This window comes from Ochotona curzoniae, unplaced genomic scaffold (assembly GCF_017591425.1).
Source record: "Ochotona curzoniae isolate NIBS_2020 unplaced genomic scaffold, NIBS_Ocur_1.0 contig_2404, whole genome shotgun sequence".
Taxonomy (NCBI): domain Eukaryota; kingdom Metazoa; phylum Chordata; class Mammalia; order Lagomorpha; family Ochotonidae; genus Ochotona; species Ochotona curzoniae.
In genome coordinates this window covers 4,440,854-4,461,880 of record NW_024465451.1, presented here as the reverse complement: position 1 = coordinate 4,461,880, position 21,027 = coordinate 4,440,854, and the positions used below count along the sequence as shown (strand labels likewise).

Genomic DNA, 21,027 nt, shown 5'->3' with positions numbered 1-21,027 from the left:
ACAAAGATAAGCAAGACCCTGCCTTTGCCCTTACACAGCCCCTGGCAGGTGAGGGAGGAGGAGCTGCTGTCCCAGGGAGCAGACAGGATATACCATGTGACTGTCACAGCATCAGAAATCTCACGCCAGAACCGCACTGTCAGATCCAATCGAGATCCCCTCAGCACCGCGACGGCTGGTTTAAGTGGACGCTCTCATGCCGTCACACTTCCACAACAGGCACGGCCCAGAGCCAGGGAAGTGTGCTCTATGTTGATGGCCTCTGCTGCTTTCTTGCATCATGTGAGTTCAGAAAACCAGCCCTGCCCTTGTCCCTTTTCACCCTAGCTGACAAGAATCTCAAAACAAAGAACACACCAAAATATGGCTCTCAGCGCAGTAGCTTCCCTCGGTCTGTGTTTTCATGTCATGTGTGTCCTTGATGACAACACTGTGACTCGGCTGACAGTGATACAAATGCCTTAATGCATTACAGGTGCAGTATGAGCGAATGTACATTGCTTTACTAGTCTCCACTATATTTCTGTAAGGCGGCTTGTGTGACTCGTCTCATTTTTCAAAGGAGGAAAGCAGGACATAGACAATAGGGCGAGGCTTAGTTACACTTAGGAAATGTGGAGGGATCCAAGTCTACTTGTCTCCTCATTTTATGTTGTCTGAGAATTCACGGGAAAGAGGAATAAGGAGGCTGGTGTTTGGTCTAACTGCCAAGCCACTGTTGAACTGGGTTTGAGCTTCCTGTTAATGCAAACCTGAGGAGGCAACAGGTGATAGCTCATGTAGTGGGGCCCCATCCACCCAGGTCAGAGACTGAATTCCCATCACTCAGCTTTGGCCTGGACCAATTGTACTACAGGTTTTTGGGAGAGTAAACAAGTAGATGGGAGATCTACTGCTCTCCGCACCCTGCCCCCAGCCTTTCAAATAAGTACATACCTTCCTTAAGAGAAGAAGAACAAGGAAGAAAGAGAAAGAAAAATATTCTTAAATGGAATGAATATGACAAATTCCGAGAGTGGCACACTTGTTCTATGTCTTTAAGGATGCCTTGACATGGCTGGTAGTGGAGAAACCAGAGCAATGGCATCTGTTGACAACTCATCCTGCTTTTCTAAGTGAGATAAAGGAAGGACCACTACAGAGCCACTTGGAGTCCAGACCAAGGAACTAGAGAGCAATGGGCTGCGATAGAAGACGTCTGAGCAGAGCTGTTGATGTGCTTCATGAAGCTGGCAAAGAGTGGAGGACAGATGTTCCTGAAGGAAAGGAAGCAAATGCAGTGAAACAAGATGCTGTCAAAGTGGCAGAACCAAGATGAGCAGGAGGCCGTTAGAATGCGGACAGACAGGACATGAGTCCAACACAGAAGAGGGTGGGGGCAGGGTGTCCTTGAACCTCAGCAGTCACTGGTTCATGCGCTGGATCTCTTGACTAATCATTGTGAGAGTGCACTGAAGTCAGGGGATGTATACAGAGACCTCGTGGCTGCACATGGGACTCCTTGGCTCTGACACCGGCACTTGGGCATGGATCTCTATTCTTTGAGGCCCCAACCCCGGCTGAATGCCAACACCCTGCTCACACTGACAGCAATGCACCCCCAAACACTTCATCAGAACCTAGCACAGCGTGCCATGGCCTGCATCTGCTGAGACACTGAGGGTCCGTGAAGGTAGAAGACTGTTCCCATCCTCACCACCAATGACAGCTGTTGCTTGGCATGCAGTAGGGGCACAATAAATATCTGCTGCAAGTCCTTATTGTCTGGTGCATCTGTACTTGTCTCACCCAGTACACTGGAGCTTTCTGAGGGGAGAGTTTCTGCGCTATGTCTCTGTGACCCTGGGATCCAGCACAGAGCCCTGTGCTGAGAAGACAATAAGCACGTGTTGAGTGAGTCCGTAGATGCAGGAGTGAGCAAATGTCTTTACATAGTCAGGATAATGGGGCTGGCAGCACATCCAAGGCCTCCATTCTGAGGTTTTCAAGTTTTAGCAAAGGGAGACACAAATGAGTAAGTAATCCTTGAATATGAGTCAGTAAGTGGCATGCCACAATTCTCTAAGCCCAAATTTACGACTAATTAAAGGATAACTGAACAAGATGCTTGAGTCTAATTGACTCTAGACAGAACTATTGATTTCTCCCCAAAAGCTCATTTCTCCCCATTTCTTCCCCCCACTTAGAAAATGGTACCACTGTCCAACAACAGGCTCAAGCCAGAAACCTCCACTCAGCTTTCATGTCCTTGTGTGCCCTAAACCATTCGCAGATCCGTTGGACCTTTCACAGCACACACAGAATCCCCTGCTTCCTTTGCCTACATGGCACTGGTCCAGCCCCCACAGCCACTCCCATCACCAGGCTCCCCTGGCATAGTGACAGCATCTCCCCCATCACTTGCCTGCACACACCTACTAACCAACTCCACACACAAGATGCCTACATCTTCAGGAAATAGTGAATTTGATCATGTTACGCTCATTCCTACAAAAGTGTTGGAATCTAAACTCCACACTCCCACCTTGGTGTCCCAGGTCTCCTGCCTGGAACCTTGCCTGCCTGCCTGCCTGTGACATCGCTTAGGACCATGTTCCATGGCTTTTGCAAACCAGCTGAGTTAACTACTGCCTCAGGACATTAGCAATGCATGCTCCTGTGCCTGGGCAGATTGTCCGCTCTCCACCTGAGTGGCTCCTTCTCGGCATCCAGGAGTCACTTCACTTCACAACCGCCTTGCCCTGACACCCATCTAAAGGCTCCCGATTTCTCTCATTTCCATCTTTGCATTCATTAAGACCTTAAATTATTTTGTTCACTTTTACATATTTGTTATTATTCTCTTAATACCGGAATGCTAGAATGTCAGTCCTTTTTACATCTAAAATGATCAGAGCTTTTTAAATTTACAATCATCCCTAGTGTTCATGGGGAATCCGGGACCGTAGATATTCAAGACCCTTCTACAAAATGGCATAGGATTTTCACATAACCTATTCCCATCCTCTATTTTCCTTTAAGTTTTATTGCAATTATTTAAGAGAGAGAGTTCCCATCCACTGGTCCGCAATGATTTGGATCTGGTCTGGATAGCAGTCAGCAACTAGGAATACCATTCAAGGCTCCCAGCTGGGAGACAGGAGCTCAGTTACTGGACATATCAATGCTGCCTCCCAATTCTCTGCATTACTAGGAATCTGGAATCAGGGGCTGAAAGTGGCATCATTATCATGCACCTGGATATGGGACATGGGCATCTTAACCAGTATGCCAGACACCTGCCTTTCTTGTACCACATCCTTTTACTCATCTCTTGATTACTTCGTAATACCTTAAACAATACAAACACTATGTAAAAAGGGGCTATATTGTATCACCCAGAGAATAATTACATGTAAAACTGTCCAGACACATTTATCCCAAGATAATTTCAACTCACGTTTGGCTAAAGCCAAGGATGTGGAAGTCCTAAGTGCAGTGCTCAAGGCAGTGCAGGGGAAACTCCCTGGTTTCCCTTTTTCTCTGCTATTGGAAAGTAAGGTCTAGGAAGATAGGACTTTTGTAAAAAAAAAGATTTTATTCAATTGCCTTTTTTTTTTTTTTGGAAATTCAGATACACAGAGAGGAAGATCTATCCGATGCTTCACTCCTCAAGTGGCCGCAACAGCCAATGCCAAGCCAATCTGAAGCCAGGAGCCAAGAGCCCCTCTCTGTCTCCCACGTAGGTGCAGGGTCCCAAGGTGTTGGGCCTTCCTTGACTGCCTTCCCAGGCCACAAGCAGGGAGCTGGATGGGAATCAGGGCCACTAGGACATGAATCAGCACCCATATGGGATCCCGGAGAATGCAAGATGAGGACTCCAGCCACTAGGCTACTGCACTGGGCCCAGAAGATAGGACTTTAACTGGTTCACATATCCATCTCCCTACAGTTCCAGGGACACACAATAGATGCATAATCATTTAATGAGCGAATGAATGAATTCAATGTGTGTTAAAAGAGCAAAATTGGTTTGTAAAGAAAGATGAACATGATACTGGTTGCTATTAATAAGATATAAGACATAGGCAGGGAGGATCCTATCTACATAAACCGGATTCTGCATGGATTACAGTACTTGGTTCTTGCAGTTAGCACTGTGAACAGGAAACTAAACCAAGCAGACATAAAGGAGAAACTTAGAGCCATCTTGCTTGGAGACAAAAGAAATACCAAGACGAGTGCTGTGGCTTGTTTTGCTACCTAGACTATTGAGAGAAAGAGAGGGCGGACTTGGCTGGGGATTCTAAGGGAAGACTTGAGATGAACAGGTGGCTGTTGATTTGATAGATTGATTCCAGAACCAGAAGCCAATGGTGTTTTGAGAGAATTCATCACAGAGAAATGAGCTGCTTAGCCAGCAGTGAGCTCCCCATCTAAGCAAGTGCACAAGAGGGTGGGCACTCAGCAAGGATGCTGAGGAAGGGCTTCTGCCACACAAATGGCTTCCAAGGCCCCTTGCAGACTCGAGAAGTCTGAGTTTCTGCGATGTGTGCAGATGGTATCAAGAAAAAAAAATTATGACTTGGAATTTTAGTACTTAAAATCGGGCTGACACGTTAAGCAAGGAAAGACTATGCAGGGCATCAAGCGTATCCCAGAAACACCAAAAACACTCCCTAGATCTGAAACCTATGTGTGATCAATCATATTTGTTTATTACCCAAGAATGCCTCTGATTTGGAAGGAACACAGCCCACTGTGCTTTCATGATGACTCAGGTGGCACCAGGTTTCACCTCTGAAACTGTGCTGCTTCCTCAGTAGAGGATTTGGGGAAAGAAATCAACCCCTCCAAACCTAGAAATCAACCCCTCCAAACCTCTAATTCATTTCAAAATGGATGTGGGAACAACTGAAACCAGAATAGTACCATTTGATTATTATTGGTGTTCAGTGATAAACATACAGGGTAAGCACACTTACTGTATTATTCTCTGTTCCCACAATACTAGTCTATGTTTGAAATTTTACATACTAAAATGTTACAATGGTAAAGAATTTTAAATCATACCTACCTCATGAAATAATCGCAGGCCTTAAAGAATTATGGTCATTACAAGGAAGTTTTTCAACTCCTAATGCTTAGCTGGCCTCTTTGAAGATCTCATTCAAGCCCCCTCACAATAACCCCATGAAATGCACAGAACTCGTGTTCACTTGGCAGATGAGGAAACCAAAGCTCCGATAAATCAAACAGCAGCAAATCCTGCCGCTGGCACAGGGCTGAAGCGCAATCTGAAACTGGAGTTATCTGACTTCACCAGCCACAGCTGCCTTGATTTCAAGAATAGCTCATTGTGTTCCACCTGGTTGATATCCACACGATTATGGTATCCTTTATTCATCTAAGTCAGTGGTTTCCTAGCTCTTTTCCTCAACAGCAGAACTCTTTTTTCAAAAACAGCCTTAGAACTCCAGTAAGTAAAATTGATAAAAGCTCTACCGCTCTGGATGAAGTGGGGATGGGGCCCACTTGACTCCAGGGTGGCCGCTAAATCACCCTAGGTTGTGCAGAACACAGCGTGCAAGGCCCAAACCAAAGCCACTAGCAAGCACAAACCCGGAACCCTATGGATTACACGTTGAGGGTAGCCTCATTTGTATGATGCATCTTTCACTTCTCTGCTTCCCATCACATTCCATCCTCATTATCAGCTCTGAGGTGGACAAGGCAGGGCAAATCATTCTCAATTTGCAGATGAGGAAATCAAGGCCAAACAGAGTTAAGCAACTGGCCAAAGGTGCACCACTTCAATTTTCAGCCAAGTGCAGACTGGAAGTAGAGTCTGTCTCCATTAATTCAGTGTGACCTGGCAGAGAGGGTGCCATCTACTGGAAATTGACACTGACCCTGGACCCACAAAGTGGACAGTCAGCACCTCAGCCATGAGGGTTGACCATGGCCCCAAGGCACTCTGCCAGGGCCGTGTCCCAGAGCAGATGGCAATGGGTGGAAGAGTAAGGCTTTAGGCCACTGAAGGGCCTGACGGCAAGATTTTGGCTGTACCCAAGCTATTCCCGTCTGAGCCACATTGTGCTGAGCACAGGCAAGAAGAGGCAAGAACAGCCAAAATGCCTCCCACTTTCATCTGCAGCAAGCAGAGATGCCTGCAAGGGGCCGGCAGGGAGTGAAGAGTCAGGTATCCATGACACTTGGCTCTACGTTTTAGCTCTTGCCTAAACGTCCCTCAAACCAGAGGCATCTGATAAATGCCTGAGTGCTCCCTCACTTCAGAATAGTTCTGAACTGAGCTGGAGCGTGTGTTGGAGCAGGCAACACTTAATTATCACTTAGTGTTTAATTAGCACTTAATTATTAACACTTAATCCATCTGTAAAATGGGGACACTAATACCTGCCTTATAGGAACTTAGGGAAGATTAATTAATGTTTACAGCACACTTTGAAGATGCAAAGCATTGAAGAAGTGCTTGACAGTGACATGAAAAAGCCACAGCTGATTTACCTCCTTTCCCTAATGAGGTCCCTTCTTCCTGTCTGCTCCTTGCGAAGATCCATGCTCGACAATGTTTGCCTGACTTTGCCCTGGTAGAGAAACGCTTAGCTCTGTGTCTCCCAGGCACAGGATTCCCCATCCAGGAAGCTGGCTATTTACAGCCATCTTTCCGCACTTTAATTTTCTATTATGTCCTCTGAATATGTCAATGCCTTCCCAGTAAATATTTTGATGTGCGCTCTTATAGCAGCTTCTGTGGAGGCTGAATGGGACAGCTGCTCCCTGTATTAGGAAATTCCAGATGTGGTTTAAACCACCAGACTTGTCTGTGCAAATGCCTAGCCTTTGCATGGGAAAGGGAAGCGTCTTGGTGTTGTATCTGGGGCGAGGGCATGAGTGCTATGACCCTTGGCCTTGGCTGGGGTGGAGGGCTTCCAAGGACCCCAGAGCCGTATGTGGGGTGGCTGTACCTTCAGAAAGAGCAATTTTGGAGGACTATTAAAGAGGCAACCTGGCACGCAGCTCTGGCCCTGGTCCTTCAGTCAGGTGACTTCAGGACCTTGGTCAGCTCTTTGTTCCATTCACTGTGAAGGAAGCTGGGTAAAGGCAATGTTCCCATGACTTAGGGTTTAACCAGACTGAACTTAGGCCGGAACAGCCCCCCAGCGTTGGACTTTGCCTTTCCCTATACTGCTCATCTAGAGAGGTTCTACTCACTCGTCCTGGAGGCTGAGCCTGGAGTCTCTCGGAGTCTCAGCTGGAGTGGCAGAGAGCTGCTCTGCTGAGGTTTTGGCCTGCAACGTCTCAGGCAGGCCCTGAACTCTCTTCCAGATATTATGGCAAGCCTTGTCCAGACTGTCTTGGGGTGTGTCCTGGTGGATCCAGATGTATCGGGGGAATGGGCCCAGGGCTGAGGGGCGCTTGGCCACCAGGGCCAAGGAGGAAGGCAGCCCATTCCCACTGGCCATCTTTCTCCTTTCTCTCCAGAAGCCCCTTGGTCCACCCAGGTCGCGGAGACAGGGGGCCATATACCACCGTCCCTCATTCACCAGGGAGGGAGCGGAGGGTGGGGTCTGGCTGAGGTTGTTCAGCACGGTCAGACTGTGGCTCCTGAAAGGCGATTGGGTCTAGAGGCCTTCTGCTTGCTTGTGGTTTAAGGGTACCTAACAGCTCTCTTTCGGGGAGGGCCAGCTTATTTCGATTCCTTCTTATTTGTTCTTGCCTGACTTTTGCCCTCCTCCCCCTCTCCCTTAGAAGAAAATATTTAAAAGTCAACAAAAACCAGTAGCTTAGTAACTGTGGAATCCTCTGGAGTTCAGGAACCAGGCACCTGGGCGGGCAGAATGACATCTGGGAGCAACAGAAGGGGGAGCTGGCTCTCCCCGCAGTCCCTGGCAGTCACCCCTTGTGACACTTTGGGGCACTTAGGTCCGGCTCAGCCCATCCTCGCCCTCCTAGTTGCATATACGGCAGGGCGAGGGCCTGGCCCCGAGCTAGGCGCCACAGGCAAGAAGCCCGCCCAGGGTGGAGCGTCCCAGAGACCCCCGCCTCCCCTGGTCAAGCCGAGGCAACGGTTCAGCTGATGCTTGCCTCAGCCCCCCTTCCGGGCCCCCTCGCCAGCGGCTGCCCTGCCTCCCCGGACCCTGAAATCTCAGTATCAGAGATCCGCAGCCGCCGTCCCAGGGTCTCAGCAAGACACCTGCCGCGCCAAGAGAGTCCAGCTGCGAAAGGGGGCGCGGTCTGGGCAGGGCGGGGCCAATTTGCCAGTCAGTGTCTGGCACACCCTTGTAGTCGAGCGCCAGAGTTCTTTCCGGAGGTTCAAACGCAACGGCTCTATGCGCGGGGCGCAGGGCGCGGGGCGCGGGGCGCTAGATGCCGGGTTCGGCACCAAAGGACCGCTGCGATGCGGGTGAGGGTGCGGGTGGGGTGAACGAGGACTGCAGGACACGGGCGCTGTCCTCGTTCGCTCGGGAGTCTGTGTGGAACGCGCGGCCGCCGGGCTCCGCGGGGCCCACATCCCTGGCAGGCCTGCTGAGTCTCGGCCTGGCTCTCTTCCCAACGACAAGGACCCTGAGCCAGGCGCTGGGCTCACTCACTCCTCTTTATGCTCATGAAATCGCCTTTTATTCTCGTTCTGCACATGAGCCTTGGCGTTACAGACGATTTGCTAAGAAGCAGGCAGCTGGGCCCAAAGTCCCGCGCTCCAGGTCTGGCCTTGCTCCTTTCGCCACCAAGGCACACAGTTCCCTCCAGTGCTGGGCTCCGGGTAGGATGTGGCAGTGCAGGGGACCAGTCTAGGCAGGCTGATTCCTGGGACCCTGCCCTCGCTGGAGCGACTTTATTAAATACGGGCTGACAGTGAATGTGCCTCTGGCTGCAAGAGAGGGTAGTGGGTGGTGGTGACAGCAGTGTCCCCTGGAATGGAAGAGAAAAAATGGAGGAAGAAGGAAAGGAGGTGAAAAGAAAAGCAGCAGCCCGTCTCTGTTCCTGTGGGTCAGCTGGACCATAAATCAGCAGAGCGAGTAAAGAAGCAGCAATGATGGAAAGAATGAGAGCTCAGTGGAGAATAAAAGAATGAGGCCCTGGGCAGAGGAGGGTGGCAACAAGAGGAGGAGGTCCAGGCAGGCCCCCTGGAGGAAGTGACATTTGAGAAGCTTTGGAGGAATGAGAGACTCCCTCTCTGTAAAACATTTTGGCACACAGGAGGTGCTCAGTAAATGTGTGTTGTTTGAATTAATGATATGTAAAGTGCCTGGCATACAGTAGGTGCCCAATACACAACCTTGCTCTTTACAGAAGGGTTGAGTTCTTGGAAATGTTGACTCTCAGTTTTGCAATCTGAGCTTCATTCGCCTTTGATTTTCATTATAACATTGAAGATGCGCTCCTTTGGGGAAAATTCCAAGGACTTTGACTGAATAAAATTATAGTTAAGAATGTAGAAAACCTTTTAAGATAGTGTATTTAAAGGAAAAGTGATCATTTCTGATGAAATATTAATAGTTCTGAAAATGTCACTGTGTGTTTGTGTTGCTTGGCATTTGGTTGGCTAACACCTATGCTTAGAGCAGACTGCCCGGGACTCTGTGCTGCCCAGGCCACTGGATTCCAGAAAATTAACCAGCACATTCGCCCCATTTGCAGAAGACCAGGCAACAAGGGTTAAATAGGAATGACTACGACAAATAAATAAAGCACAGCAGGGAGTGGGAATAACCTTAAAGCACATGGATGGGAGGTTTCCACAAGATTCCACAAGACTCAGTGATCACATACTTAGAAAAAGCATAAAGCCACATTCAACATGGCAGCCACTAGCTACTGGGGAATCATTTAAATTTTCACGTAAATTAAGAATTCAGCTGTTCAGTTGAACTAACCACACATTGTTACTGGCTACCATCTTGGATAGCACAGAAAATGTTCTAATTGTGGCACACAGATTAAGCCACTGCCTGCAATCCCATATTAGAGCTCTGATTCAAGTCCTGGATGCCCTTTTTCCTACCCAGCTCTCTGCTAATGGCCTGGGAATGCCACAGAAGGTGGTCCATGTACTTGGTGCCTACTATTCACATGGAGACCAGTCTGCTGGGCTCCTGGCTTTGCCTTGACTCAGCCCTGGTTGTTGTAGTCACTTAGGGAATGAACCAGCAGGTGGAAAAGTATTTCTCTTTCTCAATCTCCTTTCCTTCTTTCCTTCCTTCCTTCCTTCCTTCCTTCCTTCCTTCCTTCCTTCCTCTCTCTTTCTATCATACTCTGCCTTCTCAATACATACATAATAAGTCCTTTTAAAAGAGAAAACATTTCTATAATCACAAATCCATTGACTCTAGAACCAAATGGCCTGGTTCTGGAGGTCATCAAGTGAGTTTTCTAGCAGTGTAGGTGTGGGCAAGTCACCTGGACATGCTGTACTTGTCTTCTGTGGCTGCCATAATGAACTACCACTGACCACAAGACTTAAGCAGAAACAGGTTTTCCCACAGTCCTGGAGACTGAACTGTAAAGACCCAGCATCAGAAGGGTGGGTTCCGATCTCTCTGGCTCACAGATGTGTCTTCTCCCTGTGTCTTCACAAGGTGCTTCATCTGTGCTTCTCTGGATCCACACTGCCTTTCCCTGTGAACAGTTGGACCTGTCATAATGACCTTCCTTGCATCTTAATCTTTGAGAGTCCGCAGCCCCATTTTGAAGTCCTGGGGGTGGGATTTTGACACGGAAATTTGGGGAGGACAAAGTCATCCTGAAAGTTGTGATTTCTCTTCTGTAAAAGAGGATGATAATGAACAACACTTGCTTTGTACAAGTGCAGTAGATGCTGCATTGCTAAGCCATTGTTTAGCACATAGAAAGTCCCTGGAAGTACACCTGGCAGATGAGAGGCACATAAAACCTGTGGTACATTAGCTTGCTGTTGATTACATTGAAATAGGTGCCTTTGGAGATTCTAACAGTGTTTGTGCTATGTGTGGGGAGGGACAACTTCGGCCAGCTGGGGACATTACTCTGTGATGGGCTCAATCACCTAAGCCTTTCCACATGTGATTTGCTATTGAGCCCCTTTATAGGTAAGATTGTGCAAGGCACAGGGATCAGCAAACTGCATCCTAGACTGAGTCACAGCCTAGAGACTGCAGTTGAGAATTCTCCAAGTGCCTGTGATGGAGCAGGTGTGGCATAAACCAAGATTATCCCAGTCTTCATGTAACATGTAGCCATGCGTACTGGGTACTTGCACAGAGGTGCTGAAGACACCGCAGCTAAGATGATGGGCCTGGTCCTTGCTTTTTGGGCAGCTCAAAGTAGTCAATGGTTGTGAGGATTATCTCATTATGAATTATTTTTAGTGTGGAAAAAAATTCTTAAATTAGCCCTTACCAGCCATTTTAGCCTGGGCAGCTTTTGCCTAGTTTTGCTTATCTAGGAGATAGAAAAAATATGATGCAGATTTGAAAAGAGTTTTCAGTGACAAGTGAGATAGCGCATGTTAAGAGCTTAAGCTGAAGGAAAGGCAGGGAGAGTTAGCACCACACCCTCCACCCCAAACTTTCTTGGTTCCAAATAGAAAAGTAAGTATCTCAGAACCACGGTCGTGAAGGTAGATAACGTTCACTGGATATGCAATATACATCAAACTAGCTACCAATTCCAACACAACAAGACCAGGTGGAAACCCCAAGGAAAGCTGGCATAGCCAGGATTCTTTGAAGATCACTGCAAGCCTTGTTTTTTTTATATTCTTTGCAACTCTTGTAGGCACCATTCCTCCTCTGACATTTTTACACACACCCACCACCATAACCAATAACACTTTTTATAAAAAGAAATCGAAAGGATTTGTGCCATTTTGCTTTTGGAAGTTTTTGGTCATGAGGCATTTATTTAATATGCTAGACTGTGATTCCTTACCAATCTTGAGAAATCCACACAGACTGAAAACTCCAACCTACCAATTGTTATCAAAATGTATTGACATTTTTATGAATATTGAACTCAACAGTTAATGAAGTTGACATACTGTTTGACTTTGCATTTAATAAACTATTTACTGATTTCAATGTTGCTGATATCTCTGCATTGTGGGGTTAATGGTTAGGCCTAAAACTTTTCACAGAGCCCCCAAATCCCTAGAGAGTCTGCCACTACAGTCTGATTATGCTAATGTATCCAACTTCGCAGTGGGGCTCAGAAACAGGGATCTTCCACGCAAGTTTCCAACTTTAACTGATAAACGAAATATTATACATATTTACAGATTATCATACAAAATCTCAATCCATCTGCAAGGATAACTGTAAAAGTCTGTAGAAAATTGAATTACAAGATGAGTTTGTTTTAGTGGAAAAACAATTTTGAAGTCCATATATACAAAGGGCTTCAAAATGTCCACGAGAAAGTATGCTATGAAAAAGCAACGCTTGAGCCCGGCACGGTAGCCTAGTGACTAAGGTCCTTGTCTTGCATGTGCTGGGATCCCATATGGGTGCCGGTTTGTAATCTTTTTGTTTGCTTTTTCGAAAGTCAAAGCTCATTTCAACATTTTAAAAATTCTCTTTAAGATTTATTTATATTTTTTATTGGAAAATTAGATACACAGAGAGGAGGAGAGACAGAGACAAAGATCTTCCATCCAATGATTCATTCCCCAAGTGGCCACAATGGCCAGAGCTGAGCTGATCCAAAGCCGGGAGTCAGGAGCTTCTTCCAGGTCTCCCACGCGGGTGCAGGGTCCCAAAGCTTTGGGCCATCCTCGACTGCTTTCCCAGGCCACAAGCAGGGAGCTGGATGGGAAGTGGGGCAGCCAGAATACTAGCCAGCACTCAAACGGGATCCCGGTGCATGCAAAGCAAGTATTTAGCCATTAGGCTATCAAGCCGGACCCTAAAAGAACCATCTTTTTTTATCTTATTTTGCAAGAACTTTTTGGAGTAGGCTTATGTCAATCTCCTCAATCTTTTATCACTTCTCTATGATGAAACATTGAAAATTATCCCTTCTAGCTTTATGATGAGGAATGTACACATCACGTTGTCTGCACTCTCCCTTCCCTGACCCCACCACAGGCCATCGCACTTAAAGCAGCACTTAACTACAACTTGGTACCCGCATTCAACCTTTTGTCACCCTTCTTTCCTCTTACTCTCTCCAACCTCTGGGAATGACTCTTCTACTCCTAACTTGATGAAATCAACTTTTTATAAATCCCAGATACGAGAGAGATCATGTGACGTTGTCTTTGTGAGCCTGGCGTGTTTCACTTCACAAGGAGATTTCTTGCTCCATCTCTGTCACAAGTGACAGCATATTATCGCTTTACGGCTGACGAGTATTCTGTTGTGCACAGAAAGCTCTCCCTCAAGTTCATGGCACGTTGAATTTAAACAAGATCTTATTTTTAGCGCAGATGCTTTAGGGGACCCATGCACGCTTTCCACGTTAGGCACATTGGTGTGGACTTTGTGATGCGCCACATCTTCTCTAGCCACTTATCACTTGATGGATACATTTCCATTTCTTGGCTACTACGACTAATGTCACAACACTAGGCAAAGTCCCTGAGGGCCAAACCATCAGAGCTGGAGGGAGAGGAGGTGGCAACAACATGTCATGGAATTGGTCTTACATGGACAGTACCTGAGCAACAGAACAGGAATGCTGAGCTCCCAGGCACTGCCAGGACGATGCAAAGGCAACTACAGTGTTCTGGAAGCAAATCTGAGATGGTAGCATCTCTCTCCTGGCAACCTCCTCAGTACTCCTTGGAATTTTCCAAGGGTTTTTATCCCTTATCATTGTCTCCTTCCTTGGTTGTACACATAAGGGGGTGGTCAGGAGCTGGGGCAATGGCAACCTACCCACTAAAATTTAAATTCCTGCTATGCTGCTGGCTCAAGTGTGGCTTTGCACCTGTTTAAAATGCTCTGGCATTTTTTCATCTGTGAAGTGGTGAGAGCAATAAAGAGTGGGCATGCAGCCTAGTGGTTTAGATGCCTGACTCCATCTTGGAGTGCCTGAGTTTGTATCCTGGCCCTGGTTCCTAATTCCAGCTCTCTGCTAATGCAGGATCCAGGAGGTCGTGGTACTTTTGAAGTAATAGGGTTGCTGATGCAGACTTTTGGAGGCTGTGATGTGGCTCAAGTGATAGGATTCTTACCATTGATGTGTGAGACCTGCATTGGGCTCCCAGCTCCTGCATCCTGGCCTTGACCCAATCTTAGTCATTACAGGAAATGGGAAAGTGAACTAGCAGAAGGGAGCTTTGTCTGCTTCTCTGCCTCTCGACAAAATGCAAAAATAATTTAAAAATTCAAAAAGAAATGAAGGTTTGAAGAGTGGGGATGTTTTAAATAAGGGAACAAATGTAAAATTCTTAGCAAAGTACATGGCTCCTGTGTCTCCAATAAAAGAAATTATTATTATTAATATTATTAGCACTTACTTTAAAAATGTAGTTACTTATTGTGAAGGCAGAGAAATCAAGATTACAGAAAAAGAGCTCCCAGAGTCTGGCTCATTTCTTCAAATGCCTACAATAGCTGGAATTGGGCCAGAGAGAAGCAGAGAGCCAGTAACTCGATCCTGGTCTTCCAGGTGCGTGGACAACTACCAAACAGTAAGATGGAGTCGGATGTTGAGCAAGAGCCACAACATGGAACGTGACCATTCCAAGCAGCATCTTAGTGCGCCTGCCCTTCGTATCTATCACTAATAACCCGGCCATGCAAAAACAGCAGCTTAGGAGCAGTTTAAAAACTGGGAAGAGGAAGAGAATACGACTTGGCAATTGGAGCTCAGTCAGGTGGCAGCCGAGCCCAACAGAATGCAGGCACCCTTTGTGCCCACGCCTAGTCCTGACGGACGCTCTGAGGACTCCTGGAGAGCTCCTTCACAAAAATCCCTCTCAACTGGAAACTTGGTGCTCTGCCTTTCCTTCCATGACTTCCACGCCGTGTCATTGATCACCAATACACACACATTCGTTGAGGATCTCCACTAGCTTACTGCTGAGATGACTTGAGGCAACTCTCAGATTAAAAAGCACAAAATATGGCAAACACTGACTCCATCTCAACAAAACAGAAAGAGTTGCTACTTTCAGGCACCTGAATTGGTCAGCCTGCAGAGAAGTAATAAGGTAATAAAACCGGGTATTCGTATTTGTCAGCCAAAGCAAAAACGGAAACACGTTGCATGGCAGAGTTTTTATGTTCTGACAGCAGAAAATACACATCTTCATCTGCAGAGACAAAATGTTTCCTGGAAATAACCCCAAGCATGAATTTATCATGAGTCCTTGTCTAAAGGACACTGAATGACATAGTGGGCAATATATTCTATTCTGTTTTCATAAAAGACAGCAATGCCGTTAGGTTGGTGAGTTTCTCACATCAGGGTTCTCTGAAGACAGACAGCACAACATTAACTCATAAGTCAGTGGAGGCATTTCTTTAAGGAACTCAGATAATGAAGTCTGGGAGAGGTGTCTTTGGATCCATTCCACAAACATTACTGAGCACCTGTTCAGGCATCCATCCATCCATCCATCCATCTATCCAACCAACAAACCAACCAAGAACCACTAAATTTCCACCAGGTACCATGCATTTTGAATGGCACTGGTGAAGACTGCTTGTACAGTTGACACATGAATTGAATTTTGAAGGGCAGAAAGCGGAATGGATACAGCAGAAGACTACAGGCAGAGGAGCAGCACACACAAGGACCTTGGCTGAAGTGAAAGTAAGTACACAGCCCATCCTAGTAGCCTCAGGAGCACAGAATGCTGCGGCATAGGGTGGGAGGCGGGGGTGGGTATTGGGAGTAGGGAACTCTGAGGCATGCAGGAGATGACAACAGGGGCTCTTGCAGAGAGGTTCCAGGAGTGAGCTTGACTAGCACTCTAGAAGCCATGGAGAGAAGTCCAGGCAAGGCAGTAAGCTATGAAATCAGGCTGGTGCTTTAAAGAGAACTGGAGGCAAAGAGGAAGTGATGCGATGGGGTGAGCAGAGGGGATCGCCTCTTTCAAAGCTGTTGTAGTTACGAGGCAGGGGGCCCTGGCTAAGACGTGGGGGTACATTAAGGAGGTCAAATCTGGAGGACTTGCAGTCATTGCCTGAGTCAAACAGGAATTAAGGATGGCACTCCCAGCTTCGTCTGGCTTAGGATCTGCATGGATGTGGAAGCTGGGTGAAGAATGTGAAACGGACTGGTTCCGTTCAGGGCAGGCTGGGGTGGAGGGGCTTTGAGATGTGAGAGAGGCAAGAACTCCAGAACTCCAGGCAAAACTGAGCACTGGGAAATGAGGTGGCAAGAGGTTTTTACTCTCAGGGGCTACCATCCCACAGGGGAGGGGACAAATGGCAGAGACAATCACGTAAGACAGGGGAGTCATTGGACAGAGGTCTCTTTCTTCCTCAGCCCTTCCTTGGGCAGTCTGCACTGCTGAGTGTCCTGCTCCACATTGGCCGCTCTGTTTCCTGGAAAGTGCTGCTTCTCGCCTGCCTCTGCCTGGGCTGAGCTGGGAGTTCATTGCCTGGTTTTCAGCACAGGCTGTATCTCACCCAGAGTAAGGAACCCTCCTTTGCCACCTAACTTGCTTCTTAATAAACCGTCAGTCCTGGGGGAGCAGGGACCCTAGCTAACATTTGCTTTTTCTTTCCATTTGTGTTCTCAGCACCTAGCCCACAATCAAATATTTTGCCACAAACAGATGCAAGGATGAGTGAGGAGTCCATGGCTTTGCAGAATTCCAGGGCAGAACTGGAGACAGGTGTATGAGGGTATTGCTTGCTGCTGTAACAAACTCCAATATGCCAACTGCTTAAGACATCCTGGCTGGCGGATGACTTGCCTCCATGCAGGGACCTTGAAACCCAGACTTTTCCCACCCTGTGACTCTGCCATCCACTAGGGAACTGATGCTCTGTACCCAGCCAGCAGATGAAGTCATGATGGAAGGATGTCACTGGGTATATACAAGCGACACTCTTGCTTGCCGGCCCTTGCATGGAACCCTGTCTAACAAAGGTGTCCAGCTCTAAAAGGGGTTGCAGAAGGTCTCTGGCTGGGCAGCCCCTCCTCCTTGAGAACACAGTACTGCCAACCTTCTGAGTGTTTGACCTCATCCCTGATCTCTGTTTCCAGGATGTCCACAGCATGCTCCAGTCTGGACAACTGAAAGTGTTTGCACACACTGCCAAGTGTCTGCTGGGGGACAATCAGCCTCAGTGGAGCAGCCCTGCTTTTGACTATGGATGGGAAGCAGAAATCACGGACATGTAGCTAGCAGTCCATGCTGGGTGGGGAGCATACAGCCCAGTAGAAGGATTTACAAAAAGCTCCCTGAAGAACATGACTTGAGCTGGGTGATGATTGGGAATTAGATGAGAGAGAGAAGAGCATTGCAGACAGGAGGAACAGCCTGAGTAAAGGCACAGAGGCAAGACAGCTCAGTTGAGTGGAGGAGCTGCCAGCAGAGCTCTTCTTTCTGGGTTTTCTTTTCCCAGTCTCTTCTGCCACCTTTCCCTGGGAAGCAGCTCGCTGCCATCTCTACAGCGACAGCCTCACCCGTGGGAAATCCTAGCTTCCGTCTGATCAGGCGTGGGATTGGAGAATCTCTGCCCCCAACCCAAGATGCCAGCTCTCTTTCAAGCGCTTCTCTGCAGTCCCGCCTGCCCATCAGCTTCCATTTCTGCTGGCACTTTGCCGGAGCACCGCATTTGTGAGCCCTGCCCCCTACCCCCACCCCATCTATCCCTGGCCTTTCAGCCTTCGAAAGCTCTTTGATTTTCTTCCTGGGTCAGAATGCGAATTTCAGGGCATCATGTCTGTAGTCCCTCCTTGAAGGAGGCTGAGTTCTCCAGAGTGCCAGGCCTTGTTTTCTTTTTAAAATGAACTCTGATCTTATCTGGATATTACGCTTATCTGGGCAAGTCACTACACTGCACTAGGCTTTTTGTAAAGAGACCTCGACCTCAGGCTGCCTCTTGCTCATCAGAACAGAAGGGGCAGGGAGCTTGCTCTGGGACTGGGCTGAGATCCACACTCTCCTGGGCTAGACAGGAAAAGCCGTCAGCAACTGATTCCTGCCCATCGCGTTGCAAATGTTTCTACAGGGACATCCCTGCCTCCACCTGCATCGCTCAGACTACTGCAGTAGCCCTCTAAGTGACCACCCCTTTCCCATTCCCTACAGAGAAGAAAGCTCCCGCCAGGCTGTAGCACTTGGCTCCATTTCCTGGAAATGGAAATCCACCTCTCAGCCTGCAGAGCTGTCCATCTTTCCTGAGTGTCTGCTGCTGAAGCAGGCGTGTTACACACAGTCGTGGCCGACATCTCACTGTCACGCATCTGCACCCTCTCTCCTGCCTCCTCTGAAATGTCCTTCTTCTTCCTGGTGGGTGGACTTGTGCCCCCTCTCCATTCACACCCTGACCCTGGATCCTTGGGAACCTGACTTTAGTTGCAGGAAACAGGTAGCAGAGAGAAACTCAGGGCGCTGGGACTCCGATGCAAGTGGTGTCCTGGTCAGAGGGAGTCAGGACACAGACATACACAGAGGGGCGACCCTGTGGAGACACAGGGAGAGGTGACGTCGGTAGCCAAGGAGAGGGCCTAAAGGACTTGCCCTGCTGGACACCCCAGTTTTGAACTTCTACCCTCCATTTTTTTCTCCTGTGAGGACACACATTTCTGTTGTGTAAGCCACATAGCTCCAGTTGATGAACACACCTTTCATTTCCACTGCTTCAAAATAAACCCCCAATTCTTCCCTATCTCCTATGAGAGCCCCCCATGAGCTGGCTCCTCTCCTACTTTCCATCCAGCCACCCCGCTTTTTTTTCTCTCAATTCCCTTCCCTTTCTGCGGTCTTGCCTGTGCTCTCTGGACCAAACCTCCCTCCTCCCCACTCTACACAGCTGCCTAGCTTAATTTTAGGCCCCTGCCGAGAGGTCTTCCCCAAATCACCAGTTTCAAGCAAGCCTCCCCTTTATTCTCTCAGCAACATGAACTTTTCCTTCCTAGCATCCTTAATGAGAAACTTTCTGCATATTTGTTTATTTATGGCTCGCCTTCAAGTCAGGAATTGTTCACTCTGGGGTAGATTCATTATCCAGCACAGAACTCGGACACATAATGATGCTCAATAGATATTTGTTGAGTAAATGAATCTTCACCTTGTTAGTCTTTTTACTCAGGCCTCAGAGTCCAGCCAACATCCTCCTCTCCTCTTTAAATTAGCCTTGCACCCCACCTCCCAAGTGGGAGAAAAGCTGACTGTCTGGATGTGTCCCTCACCCAGGGCGATGGTGGCTGCCCCTGCCCTGCCTCCTCGCTGACCAGGACTCCACGCTAGCAGCTGCCTCAGTACTACCCACAGCACAGGAGGCACTCAGCAAATGCGTGTGGACCCAAATAGATCAGACAGCACCAATGGCAGAGGATATACGTAACTGGGCCATTTGCAGGGATGAAAGGTGTGCCCCAGTCCCCTCTCCCCTCATAGAAGGATGCCACTAGTTCCTGTCCATAACAGCCACACGGCAGCAAAGTGTGGGGGCTAGTCCGCTGGCTGCAGCCACTTTTTCTTCTGTCCAGCTGTAGGCTGCAGGCACATCCCAGGAGAATCCTACCCCCCACAGAAGGAGAACGCCCAAGCTTAGGAGTGAGAGCCCACCCAGCCCGGGAGAGGCCCAGGCAACACCCCCTAAGGCCGCCACCCATTCAGCAGGCATTGCCAGGTATTCAGCAGGCATTCACCATCTCTGCAGGGATGGTGGGGGAGAGCCTGGGCATTCGTGGCTGGTTGGGTCCTCTCTTTCAGGGGCAGGGGCTGGACAATGGCAAACGAAAAGCCCCCTCCCTGCCGCCCAAGGCACATAAAGCAGGCCTTTCACGGAGGAGTTCTGGCTGCTTCGGCTGGTTCTTGGCACCCAGTGAGGCAGTGGCACAGGGAGGGGCGGGAAAGCGAGTGCATTGGGGGTGGGGACAGGCTGGCCACCCCGAGAAAAGACTGGCCAGCCCAGAGCCACCAGCAGCCCCTTCCCCTACCCCTCCCTACCCAGCTGAGGGATGAGCTCATGCAGGGAAACCGGAACTACTGGGGATGGGGGGTGCGGGTGGGGAGGTGGCCGGAGGGGAGCGGCCAGGCAGCCACACTGTGGCTAGGGAAGCAACTTTCTCTTGGGGAGTAAAGACGAGCACCCCCTCCTCAGTTAACTCTGCAATCCCCTCCCCGAAAATTCCCAGGCCCAGTTGCCTGCTGCCCAACATGGGTTACCAACCTGCCCAACTCATGGTACCAATCCCTAACCCTTCGTTAGACCCTTCCCCTGAAACCCCCAAGCCCTGCTGCCCTACAGTCACTGGCTCCCTCCCTGGGCTATGCAGACTCCAAAGTCACCGCTTGGCTAAAGCCCGGAGCAGGGTCTCACAAAGGGGCGCGGGGATGGGGGGTGGGGTGGGGTGGGGCGATCCCCAGCAGGTGCGTGCCCCCCTGGACTGCGTGAGTCGGCCTGGGCCTGGCCGCTCCAGGTCCGCGTGCCCTCTGGCTCGCCCCCGCCCCCAGCGTCTCTTCCTCTCGCAGAAGAGTTTGGCGTAGACAGCCCAGGAGCCATCGTGACTGGCGGAGGAGCCTAGGGGAGACCAGACAGCGGCGGCGACCGCCTCGGCGTGGGGGATGGGGTGGGAGCGACGCGGAGCCCTTGGGGCTGTCGGCAGCGGTTACCGCGGAGAGGTGCGGAGCTGCTCACGCCATTGGGGGAAACTGGACTCGGCTGGGGCTGTGGTGGGGAGGAAGAGCAGGAGAGGAAGAGGAAGCAGCAGCAGCAGCAGCAGAAGAAGGGTCCGGTTATTCGAATCGGAGGATAAATTGTCCAAGTAACTCTAGTACCGTCCTTCCGCCAACCTCGCTCCCCACCCCCACCCCTCCGGCACTCCCTCTTGGATCCTGAGATTTTGCCTTAGGGCAAGGGTAGGACTTCACATTGGCAAAGGAACAGAGACCACCACCCACCCCGTGCCCAC

General features: G+C 49.0%; 1 protein-coding gene across 1 annotated transcript in view; it reads right to left on the bottom strand.

The window, feature by feature from the left end:
* Window positions 1–7,526, bottom strand: part of CUNH1orf94 (chromosome unknown C1orf94 homolog) — a 38,359-nt gene extending 30,833 nt beyond the window's left edge. The window contains exon 1 of the mRNA XM_040974040.1: window positions 7,216–7,526. Coding sequence (XP_040829974.1) covers window positions 7,216–7,526 — 311 coding nt within the window. The remainder of the gene's footprint in view (window positions 1–7,215) is intronic.
* Between the last annotated feature and the right edge of the window lie 13,501 nt (window positions 7,527–21,027).